At 45.6% G+C, this 18,297-nt stretch overlaps 1 protein-coding gene across 2 annotated transcripts in view; it reads right to left on the reverse strand.

Moving 5' to 3' along the window:
* Nucleotides 1-18,297, reverse strand: part of CHD6 (chromodomain helicase DNA binding protein 6) — a 145,402-nt gene that overhangs the window by 21,759 nt on the left and 105,346 nt on the right. For both annotated transcript variants that reach the window (XM_084887512.1, XM_084887511.1), the window contains 8 exons: nt 17,968-18,167; nt 17,102-17,261; nt 13,177-13,266; nt 10,991-11,094; nt 8,374-8,503; nt 6,656-6,716; nt 1,111-1,171; nt 240-456 (listed from right to left, as the gene is read on the reverse strand). In XM_084887512.1, coding sequence (XP_084743638.1) covers nt 240-456; nt 1,111-1,171; nt 6,656-6,716; nt 8,374-8,503; nt 10,991-11,094; nt 13,177-13,266; nt 17,102-17,261; nt 17,968-18,167 — 1,023 coding nt within the window. The remainder of the gene's footprint in view (nt 1-239; nt 457-1,110; nt 1,172-6,655; nt 6,717-8,373; nt 8,504-10,990; nt 11,095-13,176; nt 13,267-17,101; nt 17,262-17,967; nt 18,168-18,297) is intronic.

The raw sequence follows: 18,297 nt of genomic DNA on the forward strand, positions 1-18,297 counted from the left end.
TCAAGTTGGAAAATCATAGAAGTCTTGGAATGGTGAACAGAGGCTGTCCTAGATCTCATCGGACTCCCCAGTCAGCAAGACACAGTAACATCTGGAGGCTGGTTCTAGTTAATTTAGGAGACCACCTATCTCCCTGAGAGAACCGGAAGTACACTTCCCTGCGCTCTCGGCTTCCTTTCTGTCCCCTTTACCCAGGGGGCAGCTCAGCACGCCCTCTCGGCCACCGGCTTTTATTTTACCTCTTCTGGGCTTCCTTGTTGATGAGGTCCATTTCAGAAGTCCTCCTGAACATCTCTTCCTGGACCCAGTATCCTTGGTTACCAGGTCCCAGAATTTCAGGCCGGCAGAGTTCCTTGCGGTTCCAACGCTGGTAAATAGTGACCAGTCGCCTGAGCCGAGCTGTGAGCGCAGATGAAACTGGCCAGGGCGATTTGTCTGGGTCGGAGCCATCCTGGGCTTCAAACATCAGTGAGGACATTAGTATTTACAAACAGAACCCAACGGAGGTGACTGAATAACTGAAGGAGCTCAAGTGTTAGGCAGAGCTGGTAGGCTGCAAGTTTGCTTTAGAAACAGCTCGGTTTGGCTGGCTGCTCTCTCTCAAACACAAACGTGCCTGCCTGTGGGGATAGAACTGATGGAGGACCTTGTCCTAAGCCAGGAACAAGCAGACCCTCAGAGGCCTCCCCCGTGGAGAACTATGGGCTTTTGTGTAGCTGGGCTTTTCAGCTGCCAAAGACTATAAAGTGTGAATTCAGAAAAACAAACCAAAAAAACCCAAACCAAACCAAACCCTCCTAACTGTTCTCCCTCGCCAAACATTTAAATTAAAAAATGGAAGGAAAAAAAAAAAAAAAAAGAGAAAAGAAACCACAATTCCTTTGTTTCCCTCGGACTCCACCTGACGTCAGAGCCTATCAGTGATTTCAGGTTTGAGCTTCAGTGCCAGCTGGAGGCGGCTTGCCAGAGCCAAGCTGCAGCTCCATGGGCTGCTCCAGGGGAGTCTGACCGAGGCCCACTGCCGTGGCTTTTGAAAGAGCCTCCTTCAAAAACAGCATGTGATGAACAGGGACCTTACTTTTCTTTGCCTTCAGAAGGTCACAGTCTCACCTGCCCGGCTGTCATCCTTCTTCTCACCAAAAATGCCGTCCCCTCCATCACTGGAACTCTCCTGGGGACAAAGGAAGCCATCAGCAGAGCTGCAGCTCAGAGGGAAGCACCCAGACAGCCCTTGTCCCGAAGGAACACACAGGCACAGAGATCTGCCAGGAGCAGCTCCAGCGCCATGGCCCTGAGAAATGAAGCTCACTTAGGCACAATTTTAAAAGAGCCAGAAGGCAGTTTATTTAAAATAAGCATTTTCCCCCTGGAACTGTATGGAATGCAGAGAATTACAGCTCAAAGAATGATGAAGTTGAATGTTCTCCCTGGCAGCTACATTTTACAAGCACTATTTTAGCTGTGAATTTAAATATTTGCTTTACCATGAAATGTAATAGTCATTTCACAAAGGCTGTGCCTACATTTCTGCTGAGAAAAGTATCATGCTCATGTACATTATGGTTAGCTTACTTTAGTCACAGCAAAGACGCTATTTCCCTGAAACACGGCTGCTGCAGCATGAGACGGATGGTGCAAATCCCAGGAATTTAAAAATAAATTCACACTCCGAGCTCCGGGTGAATCTGGAGTAGTATCACAGGCATGAGGCTTATCCAAGCGGGAACATTGTTCAAACTGGCGCTAATGAATTCCTTCATGAACTCCTTGGTTTCAGAAACCTTAAAAGCTCCATATATCTAAGGCATGTGGAGTTTGGGGGTGGGAGGAGAGAGAGTGTGCTGTTCTTCCACTGGACTCCATGTTTAACATGAAAACTTGTTTTTGACCAGTGTCTGTTGATCTGAACAGTGGGAGAATGACCCCCCAGTGAAGACTAACTTTTTGTGCAGTGGATTAAAACGGAGCTTCCTCTTTTCTAGAACGAGGATAAGAGTAATGCCTAACTGAAGGGGAGCGCGCTTGTAAGCCGGAAGTATTCTACATGAAAATATTACTGTTGTGTTCAGAGAGCCCTCAAACTCTTCACTCGGAAGAAAAGGGTGACTTTTCAGTTCCTAACGGAATTTTTCTTACAATGGGACCAGACCATTAGGCGTTATATTTCCCTGTAAGAATCTTTCTCAGGCTCACTGTGGAGATTTCGGAGGCACTTGGAGTAGCAGCAGCTAGGTTTATGAGAAAAGGCTGTGTCACTACTCACTCCTGTTTCTTTTCTGAGAGATGTTAATCTCCCTACATAATGGGTTTGGTAAAGAAAGACTCCAAACCATTCTAAACACAAGTATACTTTTAGACCAACTGCTTTTGAAGGTTTTTGTAGGTTCATGGACTCCAGCTGCATCTGAAATGTTTACCCAAGTTTTTCTGCTATTAAACCGAGAGAGACTGGGGAAAGGGAGTACACAAGATCAGCAGTCGCCAACCGGTGGTCCTCGGACCACTGGTGGTGTGTGTGTGAGGTCCGTAAGGTTGGCGATTGCTGGTTTAAGGAAACCTTTGGAGCAGTGGTCACCAACCGGTGGTCCACAGGCCATTTGGTTCGTTGAGGTCCGAACGGTTGGCAATCACTGCACTAGATCATCTCAAACGTCCCTTCTAACTCTAACGTTTCATGGTTCTCCGTCTGCCACATCTGAAAAGGACAGCTGGCTGTCACAGTGTGCTCCAGAAGGCACCAGAGTGGCGAGGGTCTGGAGATGGTGTGATATGAAGAAAGGCAGAGGAACGAGGGAAACCACACCTGCAGACTTAAAGAGATTGAGGTCGCTAACTGAGTTTGAAATCCTGTGAGAGAGGAAAGAAAGGAGAGTTTTGTTCTTTGCAGCACCAATGAAAACTAGACACAATCTATGGAACCAGCTGGGAGCCAGATGTCTGGGTCAGTGTAGGGAGCATCACCCAATGAAATGGCTTCCCTGGAGGCAGCACCTTCCTCCTCTTTCCCCACAGACTCCTCAAGTACGGGAACCTACCCGAATGAGCCCCTGACATGGAAGTTGCCGAGGGGATAGACACTCAGACGCTTGTTAGGGCTCCTTGCAGTGCTAAGAGCCTCCCAATCTATCAACTGCTAACCTTTCTGCGTCCAGGTCTATTTAATTCAGAGGAATTACTCTAGGGATGGATGATAGGCTCTTTGGGCTTCTGGAACTCTGCTTGCTGATCTGCCTGAGGGCAGGGGAGTAGGGATTGGGCCGCAGGCTTGCTTCAGATGTTGGCTGTTCTCCTGCATTTGTTACTTTAGCACACGGACTAGAAATCAAGCTTAATCTGTTATATAATCTGCCCACCTCAAAATCTGGGGGAAGCCACCCTCAATTCCATCTGCTTTAGATTATATTGTATTTATAGCCCAGGTTTCAGAGGTTTCAAAAGCAAAAGAAATAATATAGGCATTAATTTTATAAATGAATCAAAAGGTAGTTCCAGAGGAGTTTTTCCTTACTATAAGAAAACGTAAGTTATTTTATCAGTTTTGCTGCAACCCCTTCAGTGCCCAAAGCTCTCCAAGATCAAAGACTGACCAGTTAGGCAGGTAAACCTCACTGAGCAGCTCTCACCGACCTGGCCTGCAGGAGGTCTGGTGGCCGCCTTTCTGCAGAGGCACTGCCGGGAGGACGGCACATGTATGCACAGCTGAAGTACTTTCTCCCTTCTCATTATGAAAAGAATACTTAATTGGAAAAGAGAATACCAGAATATCGAGAGGATACCTCGGTTGAGCTCTAACATCTAGTAGCTGAGAGAATTTGGCCACGTTCTTTAACTTCCTGGGCCTCAATTTGCTCAGCTCTCAAAGGAGGGCAGTAATATCTGAAGTGTTTACTTCACAAAGTTGAGGTGAGAATCAAATGAAACAAATGGAAAAGGTGCTTTGGAAAGAGTCAAGTTCCACATAAGCATAAGGTATTGCTTTCATTTCTTTGGCACTAGAGTGGTTTCTATGAAAAACACACCCCAAATCCCAGACAAAATATGTAGCAGAATAAGCTACGACCAAAACGGCAGAATTTGGGGTTTTAATTGTCAAGACCAGTACTTAATTTCCATCTGGTCCAGGGTCTGAAGCTTCATGATGATTTGCTTCAATCTACCACTCCCCAATTCACCGTAGGGAGACATGAAAACACAGCTTCAAAAAAATAGATATTTCCTACTCTGGGAAAAGTGATGTCATTATTACTATTACAGGAATCAGAGCTGATGGAAGCCAAAGTAAATATCACACATTCTCCAAACTCGAACCAAAAGAAAAGAATTGATAACTTTTAGGTGGTACCAAGAGAAGAGGAGAGATTATTTAGGCATTGGAGTAAGTTGGGGACAATGCTACAGTAGCCGCTGGGATCCAGAATTCATAAAATTAGCTCTACTCCTCAAAGCCAGGGGAAAATAGTAAATGGTGCCTGAGTCCTGGTAAGATTTTGTTGTCTTCTGCAAAGTCCCAGAAATTCATTTGTAAAATGCAATACAGACTTATGCTTCTGGGAAGGTGCACACTTCTTCACTCCTCACTCTAAGTATAGCTGAAACACCTGGACATTACACATGAAACAAACATAAGGAAACTCTTATGCAAAGAGAATTAGGCAGACCACCTAGGGATCACAGACCTAAGAAATGACACAGTGGTGAGTTTTTATTTTTATTTTTTATTTTATTGCCTTTTATACATCCTAGATTTGGAAATAAAGAAGCTGGCTACCTGGAAAAGGCAAATGATACAGATGGGGATGGGGGGAGCTATCAGTAAAAGTTTTGCAAAGTAAAAACAGTGGCTCAGGATACCCATACCACAGAGGCTGCGTGGGGAATCTAGATCTCCACCCTCACCAGGCTGTAACAGGGCACGCCATTCCCATGCTGGGGTGGTTTCAAAAAGCCAACAGGGAGTGGGACTTTCATCTCTGATGGTAATGAGGTGCCCACACCACTCATGGTGTCAGCAAAGACCATGCAGAGAGTTTTGTGATAAAAAGCCAATTCCCAAAGGTTACATAGTTTATGATTCCATTTATATAAAATCAATCTATCTATCTATCTATCTATCTATCTATCTAAAAAGAGGTAATATGCTAATTGGTTCTAACAGTAATGACCAATTTGCATATTGACAGACCAGCAGAAGGCTGTGCACACAGCGGAGGGCAGCGGCTGGGGCCAAGTTCCCGGGGGTCTGAGGAGAGTGCCTGACAGGAGCCCAGACTGCAAAGACGGTAGAGGAAGTGGCCACGGAGAGCTCTTCCAATCCCTCTGCATGGACACCCTATCCCAGCCTCCGTCCCCCCAGAGGGATGGATGGACACCCTACCCCAGCACGGGGAGGCTGACTGGACAGGGAGAAGATCCAGCCTCGGGTTAGCTGTAGCCCACACCTCCGACTCCAGATCTCTTCCCCTGCCACCCCTGCCAGAGGCACCCACAATAGCATACCAGCAACTGCCCATCAGCGCCCCTGAGGCACTCAGGCCCCGCAGCAAGCTGCTGCCAGGCCCCCTCTTCTGGGGCCGGGCACACCTCTCCTCCCTACAACTCCAGACCCGGGTAGAAGCAGGCCTGAACGGCCCCTCAGGGTCAGACCCTTCCTCCTGACAGCAGCAGTGCGGTCTCCGCAGCTGAAGCATGCTGAACCTTGCTGGGGACATGGCTAAACCCGCCCTCCTAGCCCGCCTGGCTCCACCCTGGCCGGCCGCCACCCCACTCCAAGAGATTGGAGCCCTGCCCTGAGCAGGTACAGCTGCGAAACAGCCACGTACAATTTAAAGAATGGTGTGGAGAAACCAAGATGGTAGCATAGGTGAACACCTGAACTTGCTGCCTGGAAATACCACTTCAAAACTACAACTAAAAGAAAAAACGAACATCATCCAGAACCACAGGAAGGCTGGCTGAGTGGAAATTCTACAAGTAGAAGCGGTTAGGGGCAATCAGGTGCTCCCTTGGGGTAGTGCCGCTCAGGAAGAAGCAGGGCTCACGACTGGCGAGCACAGCAGCAGTGGTGGAGCCTCTCCTGCCTCCACAGCAATGCGTCCGACTAAGCCGCCAGTCGGACATCCCCCCAGGGCTCCCATAGTGCGAGAGGGCGCAGGCCAGGCTGAGGGACACCCCCTGAAACGCACAAATTTCATGAACCGGACCACTAGTTCTTAAAATGATAAAATTACAGAAATAGAGAACAGATTAGTGGTTGCCAGGGAGTAAAAGGAGGTGAAGGCAGGAGGGAAGTGGAGGTAGCTATAATAGGGCAACATGGTAGATAACTGTGGCCGTGGAAATGTCAGGACTCCATCAGTGTTGGCATCCTGGTTGTGATCTTGTACTATAGAGATGTTCCCCAGTGGAGAACTGGATATGAAAGGTACAAGGGGTCACTCTGTATTGTAATGTTAGAACTACACCTAAAATCTAGTTATCTCAAAATCAAGTTTCATTAGAATGGAAGTACAACTTAGTCTGTATATTGACAATTTTTATAATAAAATGTTGGGGGAAACACAATGCAATCAAATTCCCCCAAAGCACTGTTAAGATGGAGTTTTCTTCCTTCATGTGGCAGATCATGAGTATTACCAATATAGCACATATGACTCACCATTTGTTTCTGGAGGCCATCTAGTTTGTCTTCAGTGTTGTCATCTTTATCCGTGTTGCTTCTAAATAAAAGTAATAAAAAAAAATAAAAATTAAAAAAAAGGCATCATATACTACCTAAGAGCTATTTGGCAACCAGCATGCTTACAAGAACGCCTCCTAAATCACAGAGAAAAAGGAATATTAGTAGATCACTTTCCCCACAGGCCTCAAAATATGGGTCTTTCCAATGTTGTAACTTTTATGGGCAAGGCCCCCTGTCAGACCGAGACTCTAACATCCACTCAGTCAAGTAAGAAAGAGGCCAGCTGTTCAACAATGATTCTATCATAACGCACGCAGGGTTTTCTGGATCTGTGGCTTTGATAAAAGAAGTCTTTAGAGACCGAAGGCTGTGCAAACCGAGCCAGGCCTGAGATGCCAACCCCTATATCACAATAGGACGATCTTTGCACAGAAACACTCTCTTGGCAGCAGTCACTGCTTTGAAAAGAAGCTCTGCTGAAACTTCCAAGAAATGACATTTTGCCCCCTGTACCACCAATCACTTGCCTCTAGGTTAGCTGCCTAATGTCTCCTCTCTTGTGAGCTTAACTACTGCTGGTGTCTATCTGTTTTTCATCATTCCTTTTAAAACTGCCTGTGAGGTATTCCTGTCTCAAATATTCTTATCTTTGCTGCTCAGATCCTGGAGGCAGGAGAACCTCCTACCTTCACTGCTTATCAGCCAGCCCATAAGAAAATGAGCCTCATGCCACACCCAGGGACCTCATTCACTCAGCCAATGTTTTCCCAGACCCGGTGAGTCTAATGGCCACACTGGTCACCTGGGCATTTGTTAACATCTCTCTGACTGCATCTACTTTTTGCTAAAGGAAACATCTGTGGGTAGAGAATGTTATGGTAGCTAAAGTGTAAATCAGGGGTTAACAACAGAAGGAAAATGCATTTCACTCTTTTCTCCGCCATAGAAATAGTGAAGGGCTCCACACAGAGCCACACCCTCATGTCCAAGCTTGGCCACAGCTCTAGGCAATGAAAAGCAGTATCTGCCACTTTGGGGGAGAAGATCAGGTCAAACATATAACAAGATATATATGTTATGTTTTTTTTTAAATGTATATACATGTATTTTGGAGAACTAGTTTTTGGTTCTTTAGCTTTCCTATAAACTTATGCGTTTGGAGGTTATGCCCACAGTAAATAAAACCCAGCAAAGAGGACACCTCCATGCTTTTTTTGCAGACCCAGGGAGAAGGCTGATATACCATGGCTGTCAGGCAGTGTGGCTCCTAAATCCACCTCAGTCCCAGACCATGCAGTCCTTAAACAATGCTGGAATTTCATCTGAGGAATGCTGAGGGCAGGAAGCCTGTACTTGTGCCTCTTCTTAGCTTTCTGCCAGGTAGGAGAGGTCTGAATGCTTCCTCGAGAATCCTCTCACCAGATAAGAGATGAGGATGGTGAGCAGCTTAGGGAGCCCACATAGCACAAGAACCAGTTCTTGGTTCACAGTGCTTAGAAGTCACAGAAAAGGCCTGACGTGTAAGAGGATGGAGCCAAAGCAGCCATTCTGGAAGGCCGCTCCAACATGGCCAGGCTAAAGGAGACGTCACGCTGTGAGGAGGAGACTGAGTGTGCTGGACATATGTGGAGGGGGTCACAGACTCGTGGCATGACACGTTAGTTACGGCACAGTTGGCCTATGCAGCTTCTCACCTTTCAGGAACGTCTGAGGTCCCATCCGTAACACCCTGTTCTGCAGAAAGGGACTTCTCATCTGGCATCCCAACTTTCTCCAGGAAGCAGAGTGCAGGGTCTGCTCGCATGGCATTGTACCGCTCGTACCCTGGTCAAGAGGAATGAGAAACATCAGAATCATGTCAGAACTCACACAATCTGCCCCGGGATCTGGATGGTCATTCTGTTTCTCTTATTAAGTAAAAACAAAACAAAAATAGTTATTGAAGATGAACTGGATCCTTTAAGATTTCCTATCTGGGAAGATCCTTGAGCTAAAGTAGACACCTCTGAGTAGTGCTAGGCCAAAGAACGAAAGCTTAGTGACTTTGCCATAGCAGGTTTTTGTTTTGTTTTGGTTGTTAGTATTTGCCCGGAATATAATATCTTATTTTACCCCTTAGATGTCAATCTCATTCTATCTTCCATCTAATCTTATCTCACTTCCAGCACTGCTTCCCTGGGCCAGTCAGAGCCATTTCTTGCCCTCCTTCCCTGGAGGAGCTTGCTTCCTGTTTCAGTGTGGGTATTAAACCGCCTGGTCTGCTATCATATCAGCTTCTGTATGATATGATAGATGATAGCAGACCATATCTGGCTATAATGTGTAGGGTATCTGGAGTGGCCTCTTCATTTGGGGCTTTCCTTTATTTCTTTCCGTTTCAGCTATAATTCACCTCCGCGTTCGCATGTCTGTGGTGAGTGTGTTGGGGGGGAGGGAGAGGAAGCACGTGCATCTGCCTGCCATACTGCTGGGGCTGCAGGTGTGTCCTCCTGACAGCCACAGAGGCTCCATCAGGGAGTTGGCAATGTGCTCCACAGCCACCACTGAGATGAGACACCGTCAGTGGACGCTCCTGCACACACCACGCTCACATGCTCTGGAATGTGGTTGCCTGCAGCAGCCGACCTACTTCTGGATTCTTTCCAAAATTAGATGAAACCAAGTTTCAGTTACACTGTGGCCCTTTGTGCTTAACAGGGAGGTCACATGCTTCTCCTTCTTCCTTCAGAGCCGAGTTCCAGCCCTGTACTGTCCAAAAGAGGAGCTATTTTAATTACAATGAAAAAAACAAACAAAAAAAAAACACCAAAAAGTGCTCAGTTGTATGTCACATTTCCAGTGCCCAACAGCCATATGTGGCTCCTCCATAGCTGACTTCCAGTGCAGAAAAGGCATTTCCATAATGACAGGGAGCCCCTTGGCAGCACTGTTCCAGCCTAACCCAGTGGTTTGACGAAGAGCTCTCAGCAGCACTGAACGCTCTATTCACTGAGCCAAACTGGTTTTGGCCAGAATCCAAGTTTTGAGGGAATTAATTCCTCATTAAAATATGTAAAGTTATCCCTCAGTATCCAGGGAGGATTGGTTCCAGGATGCCCCTGAAGATACCAAAATCAACAGATGCTTAAGTGCCTTACAAAAAACAGCATTTTATTTGCATAAAACCTGTATTTGTATAGAGGCTATAGCAGGGTATCGCTACACAGCAATTCAGTCACATGGATTCAGTGTAGTGTTTGGCATATGGCAAATTCAAAGTTTTGCTTTTTGGAACTTTCTGGGACTATTTTTGGGAAATATTTCTGATCTGAATTTGGTTGAACTGGTGAATGAGAAATCTGCAGATATGAAGGAAATGCAATTGGTTATAGCCTGTAAGTGTTGAAGAATCCTACTCATAGGGCACGTGTTAGAAAGTTTACTTTCCAAAGGCAGAGTAATAAGCAACAGTGAAATAATGGCAAGAATCTATTAGTACCAAACACTGTTCTAGGCAGTCTGCCTATATTGTTCTAGTTAATCTTCTAACGACCCTCCACGTTAGTTGTTTTGATAGCATTCCCCTTGTAGATAAGGAATGAGATCGTAGGTGTTTATGAAATGCCCAAGATCAGACATTTAGTAAGTGGCAGAGCTGAAAGCAAAAGCTAGGTGTACCGAACTCTTCCCACTTTAAACCCTGCTCTCCAGTTTTAAATCTTAGTTAATTCGCTTGGCAGGGAAGAGGGGTATCAGGCACACTGACTGTCACCTGGCATCTTCATCATTCATTTTAACTGTTGGCTGAAAGCAAGGGTAGGTGCTCAGAACAGTGTCAGAAGTGAAAAAGGGGGCACTTATTTCAGTTTCCAAAGCTACTAAAAGGTTTCTTAATATCCTTTGCTCACTTGCTTACCACATTAAAAAAAAAATGCCCATGCCATCTTCTATTCTCAAATTTTTATACCCAGTAGGACATGTAAAGGATATCTGGAATGACCTTAGAATTTTATATATATATGAAATGCTAAAACCTTAACATTTTCCCCACCTACCACATGCCAGACAATAGGCCAACTATTGGGACAATGGAGTAAATGAGTATGAGGCAGCCCAAGCATACAGACAGGTCAGGTGAGGAAGATACAAGGTCTTTATAGCCAAATCACTCTCTTGACGTTCCTCACTGATCCTAACATTCACTGTAATTTTGTGATTCCACATTCCTCTGGTTGAAATTCTGCGAGGGCAGAGGTAAGACTCTACTTTCTAAGACAGACATGCAATAGGAATGTGGCGTTTTCAAGAAAGGGGGAACACGGAAATACACACCGTGCTTGAATACGCCAATCAGAAGGGACTTGTCGGCCTCAGCATCCCACCAGTCCACTGGAATCTCCACGTAGTCAATGTCGGGCAGAGGCACTTCCAGCTCCCTGTGGAAGGAAGGGCACAGACTCAGAGTTCCTTCAACAGACAGAAAACAACGTCAGAGCTACTGGTCAAACCCTGGTATTAAGCCACATGGCTAGCTGCAGGCTTAGACACTAAGTAGCAGGATGCAGGAATTGTGGGCCAAGGTTCCTTACAGGGCTTTCCCAGTGAGCGATCTCTGCATGTTATTTGACTGCCAGGCTCCACCCTAGACTGACTGGTATACCTTGTGGAAACTGTCAGTTGTTCTGGAGTGGGGGCTTAGGATCTACATGCTCGAGGTAGTTCTGATGTGCACCTTCAGTTGAGAACCACAGCAAAATCCTTCTATATACCATTCTCTGAAGGCTGAACACCTCTCAAATGGTTGAATTTATACATAATCAAATGCTGAGTACTCTGAACAATAAAGATTTATAAAAAATAAAAAAAATAAAAATGCTGAGAAGATGAGTGTCCAAACCATGGAGAGATCTCAAGCTCGATTTGAGAACAAGATGATGGGCTTTGGAACATGCAGGGATATGAAGACAGCCCTTCAGAGGACATGGGCCACAATGGGTGGCAGTGGCCTGCTAATGCTCTGTAGGGTCAAAAATGACCACAAATTGCACTGCTCCTGGCCAAAGTAATAACAATGACTTTCCTAGAGAGTAGACACGAGGGGATTGCAGGCCTGTACCATCAGCCCCTTTCTGACTTTCTGTCCACGTTCCGAGAGCTCACATGGGCCCTCAGCTCACTGTCTTCCTTTGTCCTGCCCTGGGAGAGAACTTCTACCTGCATGGCTCCTCCCCCACCTCTGAGCTCCTGGACGGTTCCTCTGCTGCACTTGAAGTTTCTTATTCAATCAGGTTCATTTACTGTGACACAGGGCTGAGGCCCTTGCCAGGCCCAGCTCCCTTGTGAGGATGGTGTCCCCAGCCCCACCTTTCCAGGCAGCTCCCCTTCTCTGGCTCCCCTGTAGGATCCCCTGCTCTGCCTGTGTGGTGCCATATGCTGGACAACTTTTCTGGGATGAACTTTTATGCATTCCTTATGGCAACTTCTCTACAATAGACATTAAATCTGAACGGGACGAGGGAGAGCCAGGACTGAGGAAAGCAGAGGAGGGAAAAGCGTGGTGAATAGATTGGCACTCTCCATGTCTGTCTAGCTTCCATCTATCTACATGTCTATGAAAGCAATGATGGGGATGAGGAAGTTCGGATAGATTATATGTGGCAGGTAACACCCAATACAAATGATTTGATTGAATTCTGCTGCATCTATATGACTCACAAATTGAACCTTTTTACCAAACACTCAATTTCCCTATTCCTCCTAAAAATGACCACAGTAACTACAGAAACCCTGTCAAGTAACCGCAGTCACTGTGATGACTGCTCTGGATTGCACATTGCCTGTGAACAGGGCTGCCAATGTTCTTCATCCTTCTCTTTCTTCAGTGAAAGAACAGACCATGGCCCCAGGTCATCTCAAGGCACAGTTCAAATACCAAGACTTCTGGAAATGACGGGCATAGCACAAGGCTGGAGCCAACTGCACATGTGGGGCAGGGGAAGGGGGCTGCCTGGTGATCCCACCTACGAACTGTGACCATCTGACAGCTTCAGGTGGGTTTTGGGAACTGACAGCCTTAGTCCCCCAAATCTCGGGAGGTTCCCACAGAATTCTACAGCTTTAGAAACACCACTTCACAAAATCAAGGTGCAAGAAATCAAACAGGTCAGAGGTGACAGGATTAGCAAATAAAGGAGAAGCCCTCAAAGGCCAAGAATGGGATTCCGAGTAAAAGTTAGATCAAGCATATGAGAGTAATTAACATTCATTCTACAATGATTAAGGAAGAGAAATGACTGTTCTGAAAAGATTTTACAACACTGTAAAAGAGAGAAAAAAACTAACTTACTAGTAAAGCCTCACTGAAAGCTGTGTCCTTGCACTGTCCTTACTCCACCTACCTGCTCTCCCATCTAAGTAACTGATGGGTGAGATGGGAACATGGACACATTGGCCCATTTCCAGGAACAGGCATTTATGACAACTCTCTACCTCAGAGAGGTAAGGTTGACTCATTTTACCTGGCGGGGGTTCCTTCAAATGCTTTATCAGCTGCTTCTCCCAGTATTTCTGCTTTTAGGTAGTAGAGCATCCGAACTCGCAAAAGTACCCTATGAAAGGTGAACACATTAATGCAAACACGTTAGAACCCAGGAGCTGCCTGTGAACTGCCACCCCCAGTTGACAGAGAGATTCTGGGCATTCCCAAGTCATTACATTAGTAATATGAAGGAACATATGAGAAAGCACTAGAAAAACAAACTACTAGGTACCAATGGTGGACATTACTGTGATCATCCCATTTTACACAAGAAAAAAATTCATTTCATCAGTCATCTGCTAAGTCACCCTGTGAGCCACGTGGGGGGAGACAGCAGAAATAGTTCCTCCCAGTCCCTAACAGAGTCCCTAAATGGCCTCAAACATTTCTTTGGTAGAGCTGCCTTCCAAGAGGCTGGTTACCAGTTGATTGAAGGGTGGGCCATGGTGAATGGCACTGCCTTCAAACAGTTCCACTTGTACATCATTAAATGAACATTTTAAAGTCCCTTTCCTGGCAATTCTATCAGAGAGTAACATCTTTCACTATGATTCTGCAAGGACCACACTCCGGCCCCATGGGGAACACACCAAACACGTTTGAGACAAAGCAATCAAGGAAGTATCTGTTGGGCAACACTGTGTGCCATGCACCATGCTGGGTACTGTGAGGGACATAATGGAAGTAAACAATCTCACCCTGTTCTGGAGGAGCGCACAGCAGTTTGTGAAATGACACCAACCAAGAAAGAATCAAAGCACAGAAGGTGACAGTGAGGTCAAAGGAGTGGGGACTGGAGGTTGAACCCTAAACTTGTCGTATCAGGATGATGCTCTAACCAACAGAACTACCCAGCGAGGGCCGCATCTCTTTCTTAAAAAAACAAACAAAAAAAATACACACACACAAAAAAAATCCAAAACATTTTGCTGATATGAAATATACTTCCCAAAAGTCCCCTTTGCATAAGCTTAAAGCTTGGTGGGATTTTAACAAAGTGATCACACATGTGCATGTAGTATCCAGATCAGGAAGCACATTTATATCCCCAACAGGAATCCCGGTATTCCCTTCCAGTCACTACCCCCACTCTGAATGATTAACCTCTGTCCTGACTTCTTACAGCTTAGATTTGAAGCAGCTGATTTTTAACTTTTCAAATTTCATTCTTTTCTTTTCTTTTCTTTTTTTTTTTTTCTTTCTTTCTTTCTTTCTTTTTTTTTTTTTTAATATATTTGATTGATTTTTACAGAGAGGAAGGGAGAGAGATAGAGAGCTAGAAACGTCGATGAGAGAAAAACATCGACCAGCTGCCTCTTGCACACCCCCTATTGGGGATGTGCCCGCAACCAATGTACATGCCCCTGACCGGAATCGAACCTGGAACCTTTCAGTCCGCAGACCGATGCTCTACCACTGAGCCAAACCGGTTTCGGCTTCAAATTTCTTTAAATGACAATTTCATGTCCCTAAATACTACACCACTAATAACAAACAATGCTTTGAGTACTTAGTACTTACTGTGTGCCAGCATGTATTAGCTCATTTAATCTTTATAACAATGCTAACAGGTAGACACTACTGTTAATCTCATTTTTTAGGTGAAGAAAAGGCACCCAGAGGTTAAAGAACTCACCTGCTGGTCAGCCATGGGGCCAGAATTTAAATCCAGGCAGTCCTGACCCGAGAGCTTGTCTTAACCCTTATCTGATGTTGGGTGGCAGTAAATTTACTAATTGAGAGAGCCTACAATCTAGAGCTCATAGTCATTTATGCTGAATAAATTCAAGTTTCAAGGCAGCGGAATTTAGATTTAATATACAGAAGGACAATTAATTAGAGTCATCTGGTAATTAAATGAGCCTTGCTGAGAAATGGCAAACTCCCATAAGTCCGAAGGCTCAGCAGAAGCTGGAAGACGCCCTGTGGGGATACTGTGATCATCCCTTCAGGTGCAGAGGGAAGTTCTGTGTCAACCTCTCCAGCTCAGCCTGTTTTCAGTGCTCCAGACCCACATCTGCAGCTGTGGATGGAATAGCCAAATGTTGCTGCTCTAACTTAACAAAGCAAAACTTGAGTCCTTCATCTCTTAGTGAATGTAATGATTTTCATTCCTTCATTGCTCATTCCATCAAAGCTTATCGTCATGGAGTTAGCTGCTTTTTGTACTCCTCATCACACCCTATGGATTCTTCTTTAATCATGTGTCTCCTATTTAATTTTTCTTTCCAATTCTACTTAGCATCCTAATCTAAGTCCGTATGATTAATACTTTGAACTATGACAGAACCCTTACAGTTGGCCATTCAGTTCAAATTATTGCCAGATTAATTTTTTCTCACCAAATACTTTATTTTTATCATGACTAACTTGTTCAAGAAGCAACGATTGCTTAATATCTACAATAAAAGAGAAACATGCAAATTGACCATCATTCCCCAATGCCCACCAGCCAATCAGGAGTGAGTATGCAAATCAACCTGACAAAGATGATGGCAGCCCCACACCCCCAGCTGCTCTGGGCCTCTGAGCAGCAGGGCAGGGCAGGACACCTGCTATGGGAGAGGGTGGGGGGCGGAGGAAGCTATAGGAACAGTGCTCTGGCTGGAGTGAAGACTGAAGGTGACGGCCAGAGTGAAGGCCTGGGTCCTGAGTGCTGGAGGAATGGAGGAAAACCAGTGCCAGCAGCCAGGGGAAGGAAGGCCTATTGCACGAATCTTAGTGCAACGGCCTCTAGTTTACTTATAAGAGACTACCTATTTAGCCTGCTGCCTAAGAGCTGTCATCAACAGGTCTCTTGCTTAGCCAGCCTCCTCTTTCCGTGTGACTCCATTCAGTCACAGTGACCACGATAGTGGGTCCTGCACCATTCAGGCTCCATTATCCACAGCATGTGACCTTTAAGTGTGAGACTGAGATCTACTGTCCCTAAAGAGCTTGTACTTTGTGTACAGTTTTTGTTACAGTATTGGACATGAGACATTATCTTCAAATATTTGGAAGAATGAAGGGAAAGGACTAGACTTTATCTGATAAAGAAAAAAAACAAAACAAAAAACAACCAACCTCCAAACAACTATAAAACCATTAGGTTGATGTTATAGGGAATAAGGGAAAACCTAGCAAATCCTCTTAATTCATAAGGTACTAAACTCTTTATAATCAGAGATATGTAAGTAGAAGCCCTCTCATTACCTACCAGGAATGTCAGGGATATAATTCTTGCATGATCTAGGAAGCAGGATTAGATGGGTTCCGAGGGTCCTTTTAATTCTAATAGATACACTATATAATGATGCAATTTCCATGTGCAAGCATATCAATGTTTCAGTGGCCAAGTGCTTTAACTTCTCAAAACTGAACTTTATACATACAGAATTTCATAATCTATTATTTTTTCCTCTGTCTCTCCCTACCCTATCCAGCTGACAGCCTAGGGATATAAGAATACTATCTCAGATGCATGTCTATCAAATACCTGGAGACCATGAATGACAATAGCAACTGAGAAGAGGAAGCAAATTGACATGAGGGATTGAGAGTGATGGCTACTAGGTTGGTCTTCTGCTCAAGTTAATGTGATCTCCGTGAAGAGGGAGGCAAATAAAAAGACAGTGAAATCGCCAGGGTCTTAATTAGATTTTGAGTCAGGCCAAAAGTATCCTCGGTGGTAAAAACTGCACTAGCAGAGAGGTTAGGTTCTGTGGAGAAGAGATACTGGTAAAGGGGTCAGAGAGGCTTTACAGCTAGTGAATCATGACCCAGCTTAGACCCCATATCTTGCTTTTCCAAACCTTGCATGGCAGTACAGGAACATCATGTGCTCCTGCAGGGGTCCGAAAAACTTGGACAGTGAGTAGAGCTACTAGTAGGGGACGGAAAGGGGGAGGGGGAGGCACACCCACTTGTTGCAGTGTTGTTTGAGATGTTTCTTGTAGCCATCATCATGCAAGACCACCTCGGGGTTGCAGGTGGCCAGCCAGTCTGCATTCTTTAACTCTGGGAGCAGAAGCTGATTCTTCGTCTTCTTCCCCTTCCTCCCTCTGGGGACTGGAGCAGACAACCCTGAAACAGAAAGGCTGGTCGATGAGACAGGAAGCATAAATATGGGCCTGAGAACAGAACTGGGCTGGGATTGCAAAAAGGCAGCCAGGCTGTGTGTGGTGGTTCTGGACAACAGACCCCAGTACTCTATCTACCAAATAGTGATTGATGGTGGTGAAGAGATGTGCCTGGTCCCAAACTTAGTAAACCTCAGGACTGTTCAGTCAGGAAGTAAGAATTTACCAAGTATCCCAAGAGGATCAAGAAAGGTGTACCATAACCTGTGCACTCTAGGAACTTACCACACAGCCAGGGAAAAGGAAGTTGATCTGATACCTGAAGTTAAGCTATGGCCAAGCACAGAAGGGAGAAGCACAGCACAAGGAAAGGCGCAGACGGAGGTGGAGCGGAGATGGCACCGTGAGATGCAAAGACAAACCATGGAGCACATGGTGTGAGTCTCATCGGAAGAGGAACCCTTGTGATGCTCAAGTAAATGGGCAGGACTGGCACCTGGCAAACTTTGGAGGGCCCAATAGTACTTAAACAAAACATCACAGTAGCTCGGGATAACGCTGAGGGGGAACTGAAAGAATCATCATCCTTTCCCACAGGTAACATTCTAAAACAGACCAGAGAAAGAGAAGTCTCCAAAGCACAGCAACGTGGACCAACGTGGGAGGAGGGCTGGAAGTGTAGGAGAATTGTGCTTCTCAGGCCACCTCACCTGAGTGGTTCTGGAGGGTCTGGGCCTGCCCATCTTTGGTTGGTGTGATAAGCTCCCAAATGAAGCTCTTGATCTTCTCGTCCCCTTTGTAATGCTTGATACAGTACACCAGCAGGGCACGGCAAATCATCTCCATGTCCTTTTCGTTCAGATGCCACTTGAATCGCCCATGAGTCAGGATGTCCTTCCACCGGCCCCAGCTGAGTGGAAATATAGAAGGCTATTGGGGGAGCGAAGGCCAAGCATGCCCTCAACACTGCAGGACAAAGAGGGGCCAAGAGAGCTTCTCATCTTCTGTTGGGTCTATCAACTGGTCCAAGGGCCTTGTCC

The sequence above is a fragment of the Pipistrellus hanaki genome, assembly GCF_964339955.1.
Source record: "Pipistrellus hanaki genome assembly, chromosome: 6".
NCBI classification, from domain to species: domain Eukaryota; kingdom Metazoa; phylum Chordata; class Mammalia; order Chiroptera; family Vespertilionidae; genus Pipistrellus; species Pipistrellus hanaki.